The sequence below is a fragment of the Melozone crissalis genome, unplaced genomic scaffold, assembly GCF_028551555.1.
Source record: "Melozone crissalis strain CALT ecotype California unplaced genomic scaffold, PUWL_Pcris_2 ptg000004l_1, whole genome shotgun sequence".
In the NCBI taxonomy this organism is placed as follows: domain Eukaryota; kingdom Metazoa; phylum Chordata; class Aves; order Passeriformes; family Passerellidae; genus Melozone; species Melozone crissalis.
In genome coordinates this window covers 24,995,766-25,011,614 of record NW_026535782.1, presented here as the reverse complement: position 1 = coordinate 25,011,614, position 15,849 = coordinate 24,995,766, and the positions used below count along the sequence as shown (strand labels likewise).

Sequence of the window (15,849 nt, the reverse complement as noted above, 5' to 3'; positions counted from 1 at the left end):
TGGGCATTATGTGTACGTTAAGAGAAGTTTTATAGATGTATAGTTATGTTATTTTGGTATGCTGTCCCCACAGTCCTCTTCCCTTTCCCGGGTATTGCTGTCACTAGCCAGGGCATTTAGGAAAGGCAGGCTTGTTAGTAGGAGGTGCGGCATGGCAACACCGGGCCTCCAATCGAAGTGTAGGAAAGTGATCTCCACCAATGGACGGCAGAGAAGGAGTAAACTGTCAAGACTTTGGAGGGGGCCGAGGATGTAAAAAACAGTATCCATTTTGTAGCCGAGCACATGGCCGTATGGGGGCGTACTCTGGGCGCTGCAATTTTTCTTATTCAGTCTCTTCTTGTATTGTTAAGGTTTAATAAACCTTTGAAACTTTAAAAGTGAGCGTCGTTTCTCACGCAGCTGTGTCTGCACACGTGGCACTGGGCTCCTGCGCACAGGGCTCTGCAGCGCAGCGCCGTGTTCGGGGCTTTGCCTCGCCACACGCCCGCGGGGCCTCTCGGCCGGACAGAAAACCGACCCAAACGCGATCAACTGCGTTACAAACCCGAGCCAGCCCCGGGGCTGTTACAGTATCTCCGAGGCAAAACCCACGCCTGTCCCATGGCCACGGCAGCGCGGCTCTCAAAATGCGTGAGGGGCCCAAACGTCGAGAGAAACTTGTTTGTTCTGCCCGCAGAGCCACTGCTCGCTCCCAGGGCGCGGGGGAACGAGCGCCCGGCGGGACCAGCCGCAAGACGCATCCCACGGAACTGAGTGCATTGGGGCGATCTTCAGGGGCAGCCTCACGGTAGCCAGTGACCTCGCTATCCCGGAGGACGACGAGTGAGAAAGGTTCCCCCGATACCCCTACGCTGCCGGCTACCGCCCCGAGGGAATTTCGGTGTCTCCGCCTGGAGCCTCCCTGCCACATCCTTCACGCTAACGCCAGCAGGGCGGGCCGGAGACGGAGTCACGCACAGCCAGGTCTACCTTCTGTCAGGCCCATGCGGGCCCGCGGCCCCGGTGCCGGCAGCAGGGGGGCTGGGCCGGGGCCGCGCTGCCTGCGAGCCAGGCCGGGCCACGCGGTGCCGCCAGCCCGGAAGCCAGGGCCGCGCGCGGAGATTGACAGCTGCGTGCTCCAATCGCGCTCTGCTCGCAACCAATCGCCGCGCGGGCCTCCGGGGGCGGGGCGGGGTGATGACGTCAGGTGGCGGCGCACGTTGCCCATCCCTTTCCTTTCCTGAGAGCAACGGCGGCGGAGCGCCATGAAGGCGTCGGGCACTGTGAGTACGGACCGGGGCCCGGCGGGCGCAGCCGGGGCCGGCAGTGCGGCAGGGGTGGCCGTCGGGAGGGCGGCGGTGGCAGGTTGTAGCTCGAGAGTGGCCCGTGCGTGCCCGAACGGCGCCGCCTGGCCCGTGGGGCGGCGAGCGGCCAACATGGCGGCGGCGCCGCTCCCGCCAGGCGCGGACCCGGATCGGCGTGCGGTGCCGCGGATCGACCCGCCCGGCGCAAGGGCCTCCCTCCCCTGATGGATTGAGCTCCTTTCGTCGCGTTGTTCCTTTGAGGAGCCGCCTCAAAGGGCGCGGGGCGGGCGTGGCGGTGGCTCCGCGGCTCGCTCACTGAGGTCCGCCTGGTTTTCGTGTCCCTCCAGCTGCGGGAGTACAAGGTGGTCGGGCGCTGCTTGCCCACGCCGAAATGCACGACCCCTCCTCTGTACCGCATGCGCATCTTCGCTCCGAACCATGTCGTCGCCAAGTCCCGATTCTGGTACTTCGTCTCTCAGCTGAAGAAGATGAAGAAGTCTTCTGGAGAGATTGTGTACTGCGGACAGGTGAAGAATTATAAACCTAAAGGCTTCTTATGGAGTTCCAGCAGGTGTATGTGGAGGGATTTTACAGGAATTGCAGTTCCAGTTCCAAATCCTCCTTGTGGAGGGATTTTACAGGAATTGCAGTTCCAGTTCCAAATCCTCCTTGTGGAGGGATTTTACAGGAATTGCAGTTCCAGTTCCAAATCCTCCTTGTGGAGGGATTTTACAGGAATTGCAGTTATGGGGTGTGAAGTTGAAATCCATTGTCTTTCAGTTGCTGTGAAAAGGAGTGACAAGTTTGCTTTTTGAAAGTAGTGGTATATGTCTTGTAAACGAAATACAAATTTACTTACTGCTTCAAAATGATGAGTCATGTGTTGCATCTTCGACTTAGGTTCATTGTACAATATACCTTTTAAGAGGCATTTGCACATTCGTAGTCCTGGGAAAGTGGATGTTTGTATGCTTACACTCCTCTTCCTTGATACTTCAAGAACCGTCTTTAGAGCTGAAATCCTGTATTTTTCTTTGAATTACTAAAGCTCTCTACTCTGAATTACCAAGACATATTCAGCTATTTTGGTAAGGGGAAAGAGAGCAAAGAGTTGTTTTTTGACAGTAAGACTTAAAACAGGGGTTTTGTTAGAGCTCTGAAATATTCTTAAAATTGTAAAATATTGAGAGTACATCATCTCTAACCACTTCCATGTTCTTGTGTAATTCCAGGTGTATGAGAAGTCCCCTCTGCGGGTAAAAAACTTTGGTATTTGGTTGCGCTATGATTCTCGTAGTGGGACCCACAACATGTACAGGGAGTACAGAGACTTGACCACTGCGGGTGCTGTCACTCAGTGCTGTAAGTATAGGTAGCTGTTTGAGGTGTAAAATAATAGAAGCAGTATACAAGCAGAAGATTAAATCTCAAATTAGGCATAAAGCATGCTATCTTAACCCTTGATAAAATAACTGAAACACTGGAAAATTAAAGGAAGAGGTTGCCAGCTATTCCATAGGTATTTATCTATTATACATGTGGTAGGTGACTTGTTACCTCTCTTTATACAGTTTCTCTGACTGGAAAATACTCCCACTTCTTTTTGGTGTGTCTTTCTACAATTCTAGTAATGAGTGTTGCTATACAAACTGATAATTTAATGACTTTTCAGGTGCTCTGTGTATTTCCTGCGCTGTGCTGTTTTAAGATAATTGAATATATCTTCCCAAGTCTTGTGAAAAGAATATTTCAGAGATCATGGGGAATTCGTCCTTTATTGAGCAAGTAGGAAAAAAAAAAAAACACAGGAAAAAAGCCAATACTGTAACTCCAAGATCTCATCACCTCATTGCATTGAGAAGTAATAGTTGTCCTAAATTCAGTACAACAAACAGTACAGTACAAATAAGTACTGTTCTGTGAAGTACTTGAGGGATAGACCATTTGTATAGCTGTTGCTGTTGATACTTGACTGCAGAGTATTATAAGCACTACAGATTGCACATAAAAACCCAAAGAATATTGTTCTCAATAATGATATTCTTGTCATGTGTGCAAATATTAAATGTATCTTGTCGCCTTTCAAAAGCTGAAGTGCTGTTGAAAGTGAAATTTAAGGTTCTACATTAATGTTCAATAATCCCTTTTAATGAACATACTAAAGGATTGCTTAAGAGACCCAAAAACCTTATTTTTCATGATACAATGACTGGTACTTCTATGTTCAAGACTAGTTGTGACAGGTAAGTTTTTAATAGGTGTGTTAGATCTTCATGGGAAGCACAGTAGTATTTCAACAGTCATACCTTGTGGAGCTAGCTCTGGATGTGATTTGAAGCCAGTGATTTGCACTGCTGAATAGAGGAATTTTCAGGTAGCCTAAGTTCAGATACTTCTTCCTATTCAAAAAGCCTGATTATGTGGTATGAACATCAATTCATGGTTCTATTGCTGGTCAATTTCAATAAAAGTAAAGGTATCCTCAGGTCCTACTTTTACTTGCACCTTCCTTTTGGAAGGGAAAGTGTTTTGAAGTTCATGTGTCTTTCCAGTAATATTTCAGTGTTGAATCTGAACCACAGGATTTTTTTGTCTTGCAAGAGAGTAAGTAGTCCTAGGTATGTTACTTGTGTCCGTGTGTACCTTGAAATTTGACAAGAAGGTTCAAATGGCTCTTCCTGTTGTGGAGCTTACTTAGAACTTACAGGAGGAGTTTGCTGCTGCTTGTTGGTTTTATGATATTTGTGGTATCACTTTAAATAATAGAAACAGTGATTTTAATTACAGCTGATCAGAAATTTTAAAAGTTGTCGATGGCAGGATGAACATTTCTTGAACGAAGGGCTGTAAGATTCTTGAACTGAACGTGTAACAAAATTCCTTTTTAATGAGTTCTGTTGTTCTAGACCGTGATATGGGAGCCCGTCATCGTGCCCGTGCTCACTCTATCCAGATCATGAAGGTTGAGGAAATTGCTGCCAGCAAGTGCCGCAGACCTGCAGTCAAGCAGTTCCATGTAAGTGAGCCAGCACTGGCTGGTGGGTCCTGGGCCAGCGTTGGATTGGAAGAGGGGATCTCTCTTGTGTGGTGCAGGTTTGCTTTGCAACCAGAAATAGATCAGGAACCAAACCTGGGTGCATATGTTCATGATTATGGTATATTATGATCAAGACTTCTGCTGCTACAAGTATTTGGAAGAAAGTCACAATAAAGTAAATACATGTTATGGTACAGAAGACATGCCTCTGACTGGCATTACTTTGAAAAAAGAATGCAAAATTAATTATTTAAGTCCTGTGAAGTACATCTTAAGTTGTGGATGGATTACTTCTCTAAGCCTAAGGTAGTCACTAAATACAGCTTGGCCATTTATTCCAAACTATTTTCTGTTGTTCATCTGATACCTCAATTAACATAGAAACATTTTTCTTGCAGGATTCTAAAATCAAGTTCCCGCTGCCACACAGAGTTCTGCGTCGCCAGCACAAACCACGCTTCACCACCAAGAGACCAAATACTTTCTATTAAATACAAAAACATGTCAACTCTGTGTTGCAATAAAGGTCTTATTGGAAGCTTTCACTCCCAGTTGTGTTTTGGAGACTCTGTCCTGGTTATCTAGGAGTCCCCATTCCTGTTCTTGTCTTTTCTGTAAACTATTGGCAGCCTACTATTCACAGCTGTGATTCCCTTGAACAGGTGAGTGTTTCAGGTGCTGACTTAAATTACTGAAATATTCCATCAATAAATCAAATTTTAATAACCAACTTTCCAGGTCAGAGACATCTGTTGTTGAGCTGCTGTAAAATCCTACTTCCATTTTGTCCCTTTGGCACACTAAGTGAACAGTTGAGTTCAGGAAGAAGGCGGCTTCTGGTGCATACAGAACTCAGACTTAGCTGTAAGAAAGAAAGACCTCATAACTTCAGTTAAGCTGCTTCAAATTTTAAGGACTTGAAGCCAAAATTCTAGTTCTAACCAGAACCTTTTCAGGGATGTTACGCACCACTCTGAATAAGGGATGCGTATAGAGGTGCCTGTGCCTAGAAAAGAAAAGTGATGAATTGCTTGGCAGATTTATCCTTTTCTGTTAGACCAATGAATGAAAATGATGACAATTTCTATATCCAAATCCGAATCCTTAGGCTGCTTTGTTCACAGTAAGAAGTTTGCAGACACTAGTTGAAGTTTATTTAAAAGGCTGCTTCATACCTAAAGGTGGTGCTTGCATCTGATGCCCATTTTCAGTGGTGGTGTTTCCTGAGGCAGTCAGTTACTTAAATAAGTACGTGGGTCATGCCAGTGTCAAAGAACTGATGCTGTGTCTTGTCCAGATTTCAGCTTAAAAACAGCTGCAGGTGCTGTTAGAGTGCAGGGAAATACTGTGCAGAGAGGAAGCTGGGAATGTGTCCTTTCTGGGTTGACTGGAGAGCTGCCGCTCAGTCTGGAGCGGTGCTGTCAGTGCAAGGGTGGGTAAGTTCTGCGGAACAGGGTCCAGTCAGCGTGGCCACAGAGAGCTCCCGTTCCGCGGCTCAGCCTTGTGCTCCTCATCGCCTGCACGGAGAATCAGTTCAGGCAGCTCGTCCGTCTGAAACATGAACTGAAGAAAGTGGGAATAATGGCAATCCACAGTATCCCCAGTCGCAAGGGAGGGGGAAACTGAAGCCAAAGTAGCCGGAGGGCCCTGTGGGAGTGAAAGAGGTGGGGAGGAAGGGCCTCAGAAGGACCTGGAGCTGTAGAAGGTTTTTAGCTGTACGTACAATTTAGCAGGAGAGTGTCTCCGTTCCGCGTACCCCGTGAAGCGCAGGGCGGCGGGCGGGAGCGCGCGGCCGGCAGGGCCCGCGCACGGGCACGCGCAAACCGGGGCCCGGCGCTGCCGCGCGCTGCCGCTGCCCCGCCCGCCGGCCGCGCGAGCCCCCGCCCGTCACGTGACCCCGAGCCGGCCGCTCCCCGCTCCGCCGGTCACGTGTTCCCCCGCGCGGGCGGGCGGGCGCCGGACCCGGAAGTGGTGGCCGCTGCGGAGGCGCCGGCCGGGATGGGGGAGTCGATCCCGCTGGGAGCGCCGGTGCCCGTGGAGCAGGCCGTGCTGGAGACCTTCTTCTCCCACCTGGGCATCTTCTCCTACGACAAGGCCAAGGACAATGTAGAGAAGGAGCGGGAGGCCAACAAGAGCGCGGGCTCCAGCTGGCTGGCGCTGCTGGCCGGGCTGGCGCACCTGGCGGCGGCCGAGAAGGCCTATCACAGCATGACCTTCCTGGGACAGAAGCTAGGTACCGCTCCGGGGAGGGAGGGACCGGCTCTCCCGGCCCGAGCCGCGCCCGCCTCAGCCGGGGGGCCTGCCCCGCGCTGGGCTCCGCGGGTGCGGAGCGGGCGGCCGGGAGCTGACTGGGCAGCCGGCGATTGCAGGCGCTGGGACCCGCGGTCCCGGGGGCCCTGCCTCGGCGGGTCCGTGCCTGCGCGTCCGAAACCAGCGCTGGCTTGGTGAGAGTCCGTGAGCCCGCTGGGAAACCATTAGTGCTGGCACTAAGGAACGGACCAGAGGACAGAGGTGCTGTGCAGGTGGCACGCAGCCTGCTGTGCCACTCGCTGCATCTCTTCCCTGGCCAGCAGGGCGCCTACCCGCCCTTCGCAAGAATTAGCCAGAGGTGTTTCTGTGCTGAGATGCTCTGGCTGAGATATAGGCAGACATGACCTTACTGGGGTGACCAAAGCGTTAAAGCTTTTCCACCTTGCATCAGAGGTGTATGTGTGCGAGTACTTGGGGCTGGAGATAGATAGCATCCTAGGAGTTGTTACCCATGCAGATACTGCAGGATCTCAGGAAGCTTTGGCCATGATAGCAGCTGCTTCATGTTTTATCAGTACATGAATAGAAAATTCCAAACTGGCACAGGATGAGCTTTCATGATGCTACCCTCTGGGCAAAGCTGCTTATTTTCTTTTTGAAGTGCAGATGGGTATGGAAAATTGATCAAAGGATATGAGTCTGATGTATAGCACATTAAACCATCAAGAAAATTCAGCTTTGTTATTTAAGTGATGACTTGGAACTATTATAAGATCTTTACAGCCAAAACTCTGACTGTAAGGCTGACTTTAAAGAATTTTGTGCTTGCAGAAAGGTGACAACAGAAGGGGCAAAGTTTTGTTTATTTATTTACTTCATGAACAACTGAAATAGATGATACTTCCTCCTGCCCATGGCTGAGGGACTACTCCTGTGTTACAATGGGAGCTGTTTCACTATGATAGCCAATTCTCTACCTTTCTACCTCAAATGTCAGTGGTCACCTTTGAACATTATATGTGTAAAAGGAATGTGGAAAGAGCTATCCAGCATTACAAAATTTATACGTGGTTTCAAAGAGGCGCCTAAATTTGGAATCTTTAAAAGATACAGATTCGATCCCTGTGGTCTGCTCTGCTGCAGCTGTTGACTGCCTGAATGGCACATTAGGTCTTCTATAAATAGAAGCTATGAAATAAGGCTAGTACATTTATACAGTCTTTTTGTAATGTCAAAGTTAAATATCTTTGACCCTTTACTCCTCTCCTCTATTTTAAATTCCTCATAGTGTTGAGCAGGTAGAAAGGAGCGCAGAGGACTTCTTGTCCTCCCTCCTGCCCTCCAAGTTTTAGTTATGGATTAACCTGCCCTGTGGTCTCACTGGGATAAAGTGTGATTATTTTCCCTTTGAGTTCTGGTTTATATTTAGATTGTATAGGGACTGGTAACATTTGATTTGTACACACAGATGTCACGTGGCTCCCATTTAAATGTTGCTTTGTGAATTTGAGTGCTTCATGATGGAAGAGGGATTGTTAAGGGAATTCTCTGGAAAACATCTAGAGTTATTAATAGGAGTGGAGGCTATAAAAATTTGATCAGTCAAGTCACTATGACTTAATTCTTCTGACTTCCACAGATAACAGTATTTCCACGTTATGTATCATAGTAGCAAATTTAACTGAACCCTGGGTTTCTTAAAAGTCATGTCACAGCTGAGGCAGCTGTGAAGGAGTTACTGTTTTGCAGCAGCCATTGACTGCTGAGCCATGAAGTGGGACAAGCGTAGCTTGCATGAAATTACATAAAGTGCTTCTGAGCATATGCTCTGTAATTCAGTTACGTGCAGAATAAAACACTGACTTTTGTTTCTTTGTTAAAAGAAGTATTGTAATTAAACAATGCTTACAAACAACTAGATCTATAATTACAAGCATTTTCCAGTGTTGCTGTCTATCTTTGCTGTCCCTGGATTTTGGTAATACCTCCATATTTATCTGAACAGGTGGTCAGTCATTCTTCAGCCGCAAGGACTCCATCCGAACCATCTACACATCTCTGCACAATGAGCTGAAGAAGGTGGTGGCGACGGGTCACAATGCACTAGGAGGAACAGCTCCTCACTTGGAAGAGCTGCTTTCTCACCTGTCTGAACAGCTCTGTTTTTTTGTTCAGGCTCGGATGGAAATTGCTGACTTCTATGAAAAAATGTACACGCTCAGCACCCAAAAGTTCATTAACTCTGAGGAACTGGTAAACATTTTGGAATCCATCTTAAAGAAATACAGTTCAAGGTCAGTGTTTCTTTGCTGGCAGTACATACTCAGGCTCGTGATCTGTAATACCTGATGTTGAAGTTCAAAGCAAACCCAAAGACTTTGCTGTCCTTTGACTGCTGAGCAGCACAGTCCCTTCACAGATTCGTGTGTGAAGTCTGTGTTGGCCTGCAGCATCAGATGCATGAAGTTTCTTCCAAAGAAGAAAAATAACAAAGGGAGTCTGCTCATGGTGTACTAGGAGCCTTCCTCCCTATGCATGTTCATTTCCAGGAGAGAGGAGGAGTGATTTTCCTTTTGTAAGATGCAAGGCTTATTGAACTTTTTTCTTTGGTAGGGGAGAGGAAACAAGCCTTGATTTTGTATGGACTTCAGTAAAGGTGGCATAAATAAAGCAAATACTTTTGTGACAATCTTACTTTTTAAGAATATATGTTTGCTTAGATCTAGGAGCTACACCACAACCCTCCTAGCTGGGAGGGCTTTATGGTGCTCTGTTACCACTTTTCTCCAGAGGAGCCAGTAGGAGGAGCACCTCTGAGACTTTGGTCCTTGCCGCTGTGGTTTCTTGAAGTTAAGATTTAATAGATCCTGTTGCAAAAATCCTGGGATGTTTCTAAATGAGGGTAGGTTGGGTATTTCACATCTAACTTATGTGCCTTGAAAGTGATAGCAGTTTAAAAGAGAATTTTTGAATGCTTCTCAACACACTCAATTTCTGCCTCTTCATTTTAAACCAAAAAAGGTAGCCATTGAAGGAAGTTAACTGTCAGATGTGGTTGAATTTCTTTAAATTGTTGTTGTTAGTGAAATAGTGTCTAAGACTTTTGAGGAGAATATTCATAGGTCTTAATTTTTTCAGTTATGATTTTTATAGTGTTCACCTAGGAAAAGTGAAGATAATTCAGTGCTGCTTTCTGATATTCCAAACAGAAGCACTGCAGCTGATTCCCTCATTTTTTAGGGATACCTTTGGCAAATTGCTATGTAATTTTGCAATTTGAAAATCAAAACTAGTCTGTATGATCTTAGTAGTGATGTTTTTCAATTCTTGGCTTGTGATCACTTAAAATATCAGGGCTGTTAATCCAGTAAAAACCTGAAATTTAGATTTTTTTTCCTTGGTGTGATAAACTTTAATGAGTAAAGGGAAGTAAGTTTAGGGTTTTGGGTGGGTTTGTTGTTGGCATGTTTTGTTTGTTTTTTTTTTAAGTTGATTTCTCTTGCACACTAACAACTGCCATCTGTTCTGAGGATGTGCTGAATCAACAGCACTGTTAAAAATCTGAGGACCGAAATTCTTACTTTGATGAAGAGATTGGAGACTATACCTGCATATGACATGTTTTACTAAGCTATTTAAATAAATTTCATTGGTACATTTGTACTTCTAAGGCATTATCTGTTGCATAATATGTTTATATAATATGTGTTATATAACTATATATATATCATAACATCTTAAAAAAAAAAAAGCAATGTCTCTCTGGAAAAAATACTGATGATCTTGCTTTGGGTTAACAAGCAGTCTTTAAGATGGAGACAATCTAAGGTGCTGTCAGAGCTAATTCAGTAGCTGCAGTGACATGCAGAACATTTCTGGAAAAAGTGGGAATAGTGATCTATTCCTTTAGTCCTTCCTTTTAGTTTCTTTGTATCTCAAATCAGTTTCTGGGGTGTGTTACGTGGATATGTACTGGCTGCTAGGCATTTCTGCTTTACAGGTGAAAGATCAAATAAACTCATCCTTACGCAGCCTCTTCCCTCTGTCAGTATATTCCTCACTTGTAGCTGAGGACGTGTGCCATTATTTCAGCCAGCTGTGCTAAGGCCAGACAGGACATTTGTTTTTAGATAGCTTCTGGCCTTGGTCTCTTTCCTTTATGTGTGAAAGTAGCTGGGCAGATAACACAGAGGAAATAGCTGGGAAAGGAACAGCAGAATTGTCAGTTAACAAGACATATTGTTTGTATCTGAAATATCATTAATTCTCAAACAGTTTAAAGCTATTTTGTTACTGTGTTATTACTACTTATTGCTGACTTGTTCATTGCCAGTACTCTACATTTTCCTTTCCATTTTTCTGTAGAATACATCTGGAGGAGTAACTTCTCCTGAAGTTTTTAGCTGTTGGTTTGGGTGGGATCTTAAATAATCAAAGCAGCATCAGAAGCAAGATCCTTTAAAAGCTTAGTATAAAATGAATAAGTTACTATAACACCTATTTTAATGTAATAATTTTTAAATGTTTAATGTATTTTATCTAGCCAGCATTGTGTTATATGTACATGTGTGTGTGATCTCTGGAAGGAAATAAAAAGAAAATGTGGCTTCTTCACAGTCTGCAAAACAAAACTAGCATCCCTCTGCTTTCAGGAATGATTAGGAGGAAAAAAATCAAATTTTCAATGTGTTCTTAAGTTTTTGACACTCTGTCTTATGAAATATGGCAAAAACTCGTCTGTTTTACGTGATACTGAGCTCAGTTGGACGCTTCTACATTATAAAACTCAATTACAGCAGTTAGACTTAGTGCATAACTCATCAGTTTTCTCTGTAACCATATCAAGCTTCTCAGCTGTAGCTGAGGTGTATTTTTTGATTAAAACAGTTTAGCAAATCCTGCTAGACAGTGCAATATTAGGAAAGCCATGAAGTAGAAGTGGAAAGCTGTACATCAGAATGTTAATCCAGGAGACTTTGGCAGTGCTGCCTTGATAAGGATTTTTAAATTGATTTTAAAATGGAAGAAAACTTTCTTGATCTGACTGCAAATGTATTTAAATCACTGTGCTGTGTGTCATTTGATGGGACTGTAGCAAATAATGTTGCATAATGTTTTTTGTACCCTCCTAAAATACAGAGCAACAAAACTGTTTTTCTGGTGAATACCAAAACCATTGGAAAGATTTCATGTTGACTGTTAGAAATTATTTTTTGTTGACTCTTGTTTAAGCTCTTGTTTGTTCAGAGAAATATAAATATGCTCTGGACTTCTCAGCCCACCAGAGTGGCCAGCAAACACTGGCTCTCTGCTCTAGCAGCTCAACTGGGGGTTGCTGACATGTGCTGGGTGCAGAAGGTGCCTGGTCACCAGCCAGGCTGCTTTGCCCAATGTGGTGCATCAGCTGGTTTATGATACTCTTAATTTCATTTTCTTCAAATAAATTTGGACTTGAATCTTAATAACAGATACTTGCAAATTTGGGCTTTCAAAAAAAAGAGATGCTTACAGATCAGTGATCAAATAGTCAGACATTTCTCATGAGCCAAAGGAAAAGTAGTGGAGAGGGGATGAAAAGCCTGACATTTTTATTCTCTCTTCTGGTCCACAACAACATGAAGTGTTTTGATCTTGAACCAGCTATTTCCAAAACAGGTTGTATTTGTTGTGTCCTAGAAGCTGACAGGAATAATGACATTGCTTTAGTTTTAAAAGCTGGAAAAATTCTGTATTTATTGTTTTAAACCAATAACAAGACCCAAGATATTTTTCTGAAGTGAGATGATAAATTTGTCTTTACTTAAATGGAAACCTCATCAAGTCTTGTCTTTGAACTGTTCATTGTTCTTTATTAGAGACCTCTTTGAATCCTTAATGCCAATGGGAGAACTTACTAAAAAGACCACTCCTTTCTAAAGTTATATATTTTACATTAGTTTTTCACTGTTTCAATCAAGTTATTACTGATGTTATAAATTGCAAATAACTTGAGTATCATGGAAAGAGAGGTAAAAAGCACTGCATCTGTATTTTTTCTAAATGTCAGGGGGGAAAGTGAGAAGAGAAGGAGTTAATTATGGTTCCAGACAGCAAAACCAAACCCAGCCTGACTTCCTCATAGCTCCCCTATGTGAATAATAGATCTATAACATAATTTCTTTGATTTAACTTAATATCTTACTGCTGCTCCAGAACCAACAAGACATATATGACTGCCAGAAGAGATTTTAAATTGGAACAAGATCATCTGAATTTAAAAAGAAATGGTGTTCTAGTAGTTCATAGATTAAGATAAACTGTGATTGTTGAACCGATGAAATATAACTCCCTTACTTTGGTAGAGAAATGTCCGACAGGTGGTTTTATCAGATGTGAAACACTGTTTGTTTGTAGAATTATTTACCCTAATTATGTAAAAAGAACTGTTCTTTAAATTAAGAGTATTATTTTTTGATTTACACTTTGCTCTGCTTTGATGTTTGATCTTTTGTCTGTTAACTGGCAAATACTATCTGATTATTTCACCATTGTGTACAGCAGTTCTCATGTCTTGACTAATGTTATGTTTTCTAGATTTCATCATCCAATCCTCAGTCCTCTTGAAAGCAGTTTCCAGCTGGAGGTAGATGTGCTTGCACACCTCTTAAAGGCTCAGGCTCAGATCTCAGAGTGGAAGTTCCTTCCATCCCTGGTCAACTTGCACAGTGCTCACACAAAGCTACAAACTTGGGGCCAAATTTTTGAGAAACAGCGGGAGACCAAGAAGCACCTGTTTGGAGGGCAGTCTCAGAAGGCTGTGCAGCCTCCACACCTCTTCCTCTGGCTCATGAAGCTCAAAAACATTCTCCTTGCCAAGTTTAGCTTTTACTTTCATGAGGCTCTTAGTCGACAGACAACAGCATCTGAAATGAAAACTTTGACTGCTAAAACAAATCCTGATTACTTTGGGAAAATTTCCAGCTTCATCCGGAAGTACGATGCTGTCAATGTTTCCTTAATTTTTGACAATCGCGGATCAGAGAGTTTTCAGGGACACGGTTATCATCATCCCCATTCATACAGGGAAGCCCCCAAGGGAGTGGATCAGTATCCTGCAGTGGTGTCTCTGCCCAGCGACAGGCCTGTTATGCACTGGCCCAATGTCATCATGATTATGACTGATAGAACCTCTGACCTCAACAGTTTGGAGAAGGTTGTTCACTTCTACGATGACAAAGTCCAAAGCACCTACTTTCTGACTCGCCCTGAACCTCACTTTACCATTGTAGTTATTTTTGAGTCCAAGAAGTCAGAAAGGGACTATCATTTTATTTCTTTTCTCAATGAAATTTCACATTCCCTTAAGAACTCCAAAGCTTTTGCAAGTTTGAAACCTGGATCCAAAGGGTGAAGTACAAACTACTTAAAAGTTGTCAAGGCTCTATGCTAGCCTTGAGGGAGCTGTAGCTTTCAAAGTTACATAAATTTGTGATTCTCAGAGTCTAATTGAAAAGGAACCATTTTTTTTTAAATGTTATATGTTTGGTTTTTTTTTTAAGCTAACAGACACTTGAAGAAAAGTATTTTTGGGCAGTACTTTGTGGGGCAACTTCATTGTGGGGTGGTAAAGGGCCACCATGGGGTTTTTGGTGTGGTTTTCAATTTCCAGTATGATTTATTTTTTTAGTCCACAGTTTTGTTGCCTGTATCAGAAAGGAATATATGCACTTTATCATAGTCTGATCATTGACTGTCTTCTACAGAGTTTATTGAAAATGTGGTGAGAATGGAAGATGCTATCTTTTCAGAAAACTGCATTGCCTGACAGAAATGATTTCTGGGAACTAAACACTGATGCAAGGGAATATTAAAAAAAAGTGAACCTGCAAAGACACATTTTAAATAAAAAGATGAGAATCAGAGAAGTCACTACTGTTAATTATAATTTAGTTTCCAAATTGTTTAAAATGATAATTGAGGTCTCTGACACTCTGTTAAGCACTGGTAATCTGTTCTGAAGGCCCTGTGTCATAAAGCTTGGTCACTGCTCCAGGACTTGGGCTGGGCCAAGAAAAGCTGCAGCATGGCCTGGAAGGCTGGTGTGTGACAGTGTGGGGCCAGTCTTGGCTCAGGCTAGCTGAAGCAGACAAGGTGAATTTGAGCAGGTGTTCTAGAAGCAGCAGCTCCATGGGAAAAGCACCAAGGCTCTTTTCAATTTGTGCTTTTTGTCTGGCTAACTTAAAAAAGGTAGTAGAAAATGCCCTTTCTGAATGATTTATTGTCTAATACACTGTTAGTATTGACCTAGATTTGTTTTCAGATTTTTATAACTATTTTTTCTCTCTATTCAGTTTTAAATAATTACACAATTAAGCCAAAACACTTTGGGGATTTGGATTTAAATATATAGCCTATGCAGTATGTTTACCTCATTCTTTCACCACTTCTAGGCTGCAGGGTTGGAATAAGTATGTTTTCTAGTTACCCTGAAAGTGCTTTAATTTGGAAATGAGGGTTTCCAAATACAATAAAGGGTCAATTTGGCTGTGCCTCTAGCCTTACATTGCAGGATTCTTCTGACTGTTAGCTATGCAGTTGTGCACGCACTTTGACAGGGGTTCAGGAGAACTGATGTATATATAAGTGTAGTAAAGTAAGGTTATATACTGTGTAATGTATAATAGCATCATCAGGTTGGTTTTAAAAGGGAGTTTAAGTCAAAATGTTGGTTTCTGTTAAGATTGAACTATAAAAGATACTTTTTCAAATGTGTCTTTTAATGATTCCCTTTCTCTCCCACAGAAGGTTGTGGTAACTTGTCTTGCCTCTCTGCAAATGCTGACATTTTACAATCACATAAGCACGTTCTGTTCTTGAAATGCAATTCTGACTTTCCACTCTGTGCCCAATGGAACCTTCCTTGCTTTGCTCTAGCTGTGTGTAGCCTGTTTTGAATATCTGTGGTACTGCCTTTTACCTGAAGTCTTGGTCTGACTGCAGCACCACTTGAAAAAAGCTCTACTCTTTGCCACTAGAAAATAACAGAAGTTGCTAATTTACCAGCAGTTGGAGGGTGGCTGTTTTTTGTAAGAGTGTTACCCTTTGCAGCTTGAATTACATTTTAACAGGACAAAGTTGCAAATGACAACACTCAGAGAGTTTGTTTCCTTCCCTCTGTGCGACAGTGACCTTGTAATAATGTGTAGTTTTGACTTCCTCAGCCTGAGTAACACAAAAGAAACTGTCACCAGAACTGATTCCCAGTCTTCAGCAGTGCAAATAAAATGTTGTATAAAA

The 15,849-nt window shown here is 43.5% G+C and overlaps 2 protein-coding genes and 1 non-coding gene across 3 annotated transcripts; all 3 read left to right on the top strand.

The window, feature by feature from the left end:
* Positions 1 to 1,179: 1,179 nt before the first annotated feature.
* RPL18A (ribosomal protein L18a) lies at positions 1,180 to 4,868 on the top strand. The gene is made up of 5 exons (XM_054276057.1): positions 1,180 to 1,265; positions 1,634 to 1,813; positions 2,519 to 2,648; positions 4,193 to 4,302; positions 4,722 to 4,868. The coding sequence occupies exons 1-5, from the start codon at positions 1,248 to 1,250 to the stop codon at positions 4,812 to 4,814; spliced, it is 531 nt and encodes a 176-aa protein (XP_054132032.1). The 5' UTR covers positions 1,180 to 1,247; the 3' UTR covers positions 4,815 to 4,868.
* Positions 3,284 to 3,415, top strand: LOC128939815 (small nucleolar RNA SNORA68). The gene has a single exon (XR_008483259.1). It is a non-coding gene; the product is annotated as a small nucleolar RNA SNORA68 (small nucleolar RNA).
* Positions 4,869 to 6,291: 1,423 nt separating the features above from the next.
* Positions 6,292 to 15,454, top strand: KICS2 (KICSTOR subunit 2). The gene is made up of 3 exons (XM_054279011.1): positions 6,292 to 6,556; positions 8,579 to 8,867; positions 13,147 to 15,454. Exons 1-3 carry the CDS (start codon positions 6,322 to 6,324, stop codon positions 13,961 to 13,963), a joined length of 1,341 nt encoding a protein of 446 aa, XP_054134986.1. The 5' UTR covers positions 6,292 to 6,321; the 3' UTR covers positions 13,964 to 15,454.
* The last annotated feature ends 395 nt before the right edge of the window (positions 15,455 to 15,849 follow it).

Excerpts from the sequence above, each read along its gene's own strand:
- KICS2 (XM_054279011.1), top strand. The coding sequence starts at position 6,322 with ATGGGGGAGTCGATCCCGCTGGGAGCGCCGGTGCCCGTGGAGCAGGCC. Across the intron at positions 6,557-8,578 it reads CTTCCTGGGACAGAAGCTAG|GTGGTCAGTCATTCTTCAGC; the intron begins GTACCGCTCCGG and ends TTATCTGAACAG. Across the intron at positions 8,868-13,146 it reads TTAAAGAAATACAGTTCAAG|ATTTCATCATCCAATCCTCA; the intron begins GTCAGTGTTTCT and ends TATGTTTTCTAG.
- RPL18A (XM_054276057.1), top strand. Across the intron at positions 2,649-4,192 it reads GGGTGCTGTCACTCAGTGCT|ACCGTGATATGGGAGCCCGT; the intron begins GTAAGTATAGGT and ends CTGTTGTTCTAG. Across the intron at positions 4,303-4,721 it reads CTGCAGTCAAGCAGTTCCAT|GATTCTAAAATCAAGTTCCC; the intron begins GTAAGTGAGCCA and ends TTTTTCTTGCAG.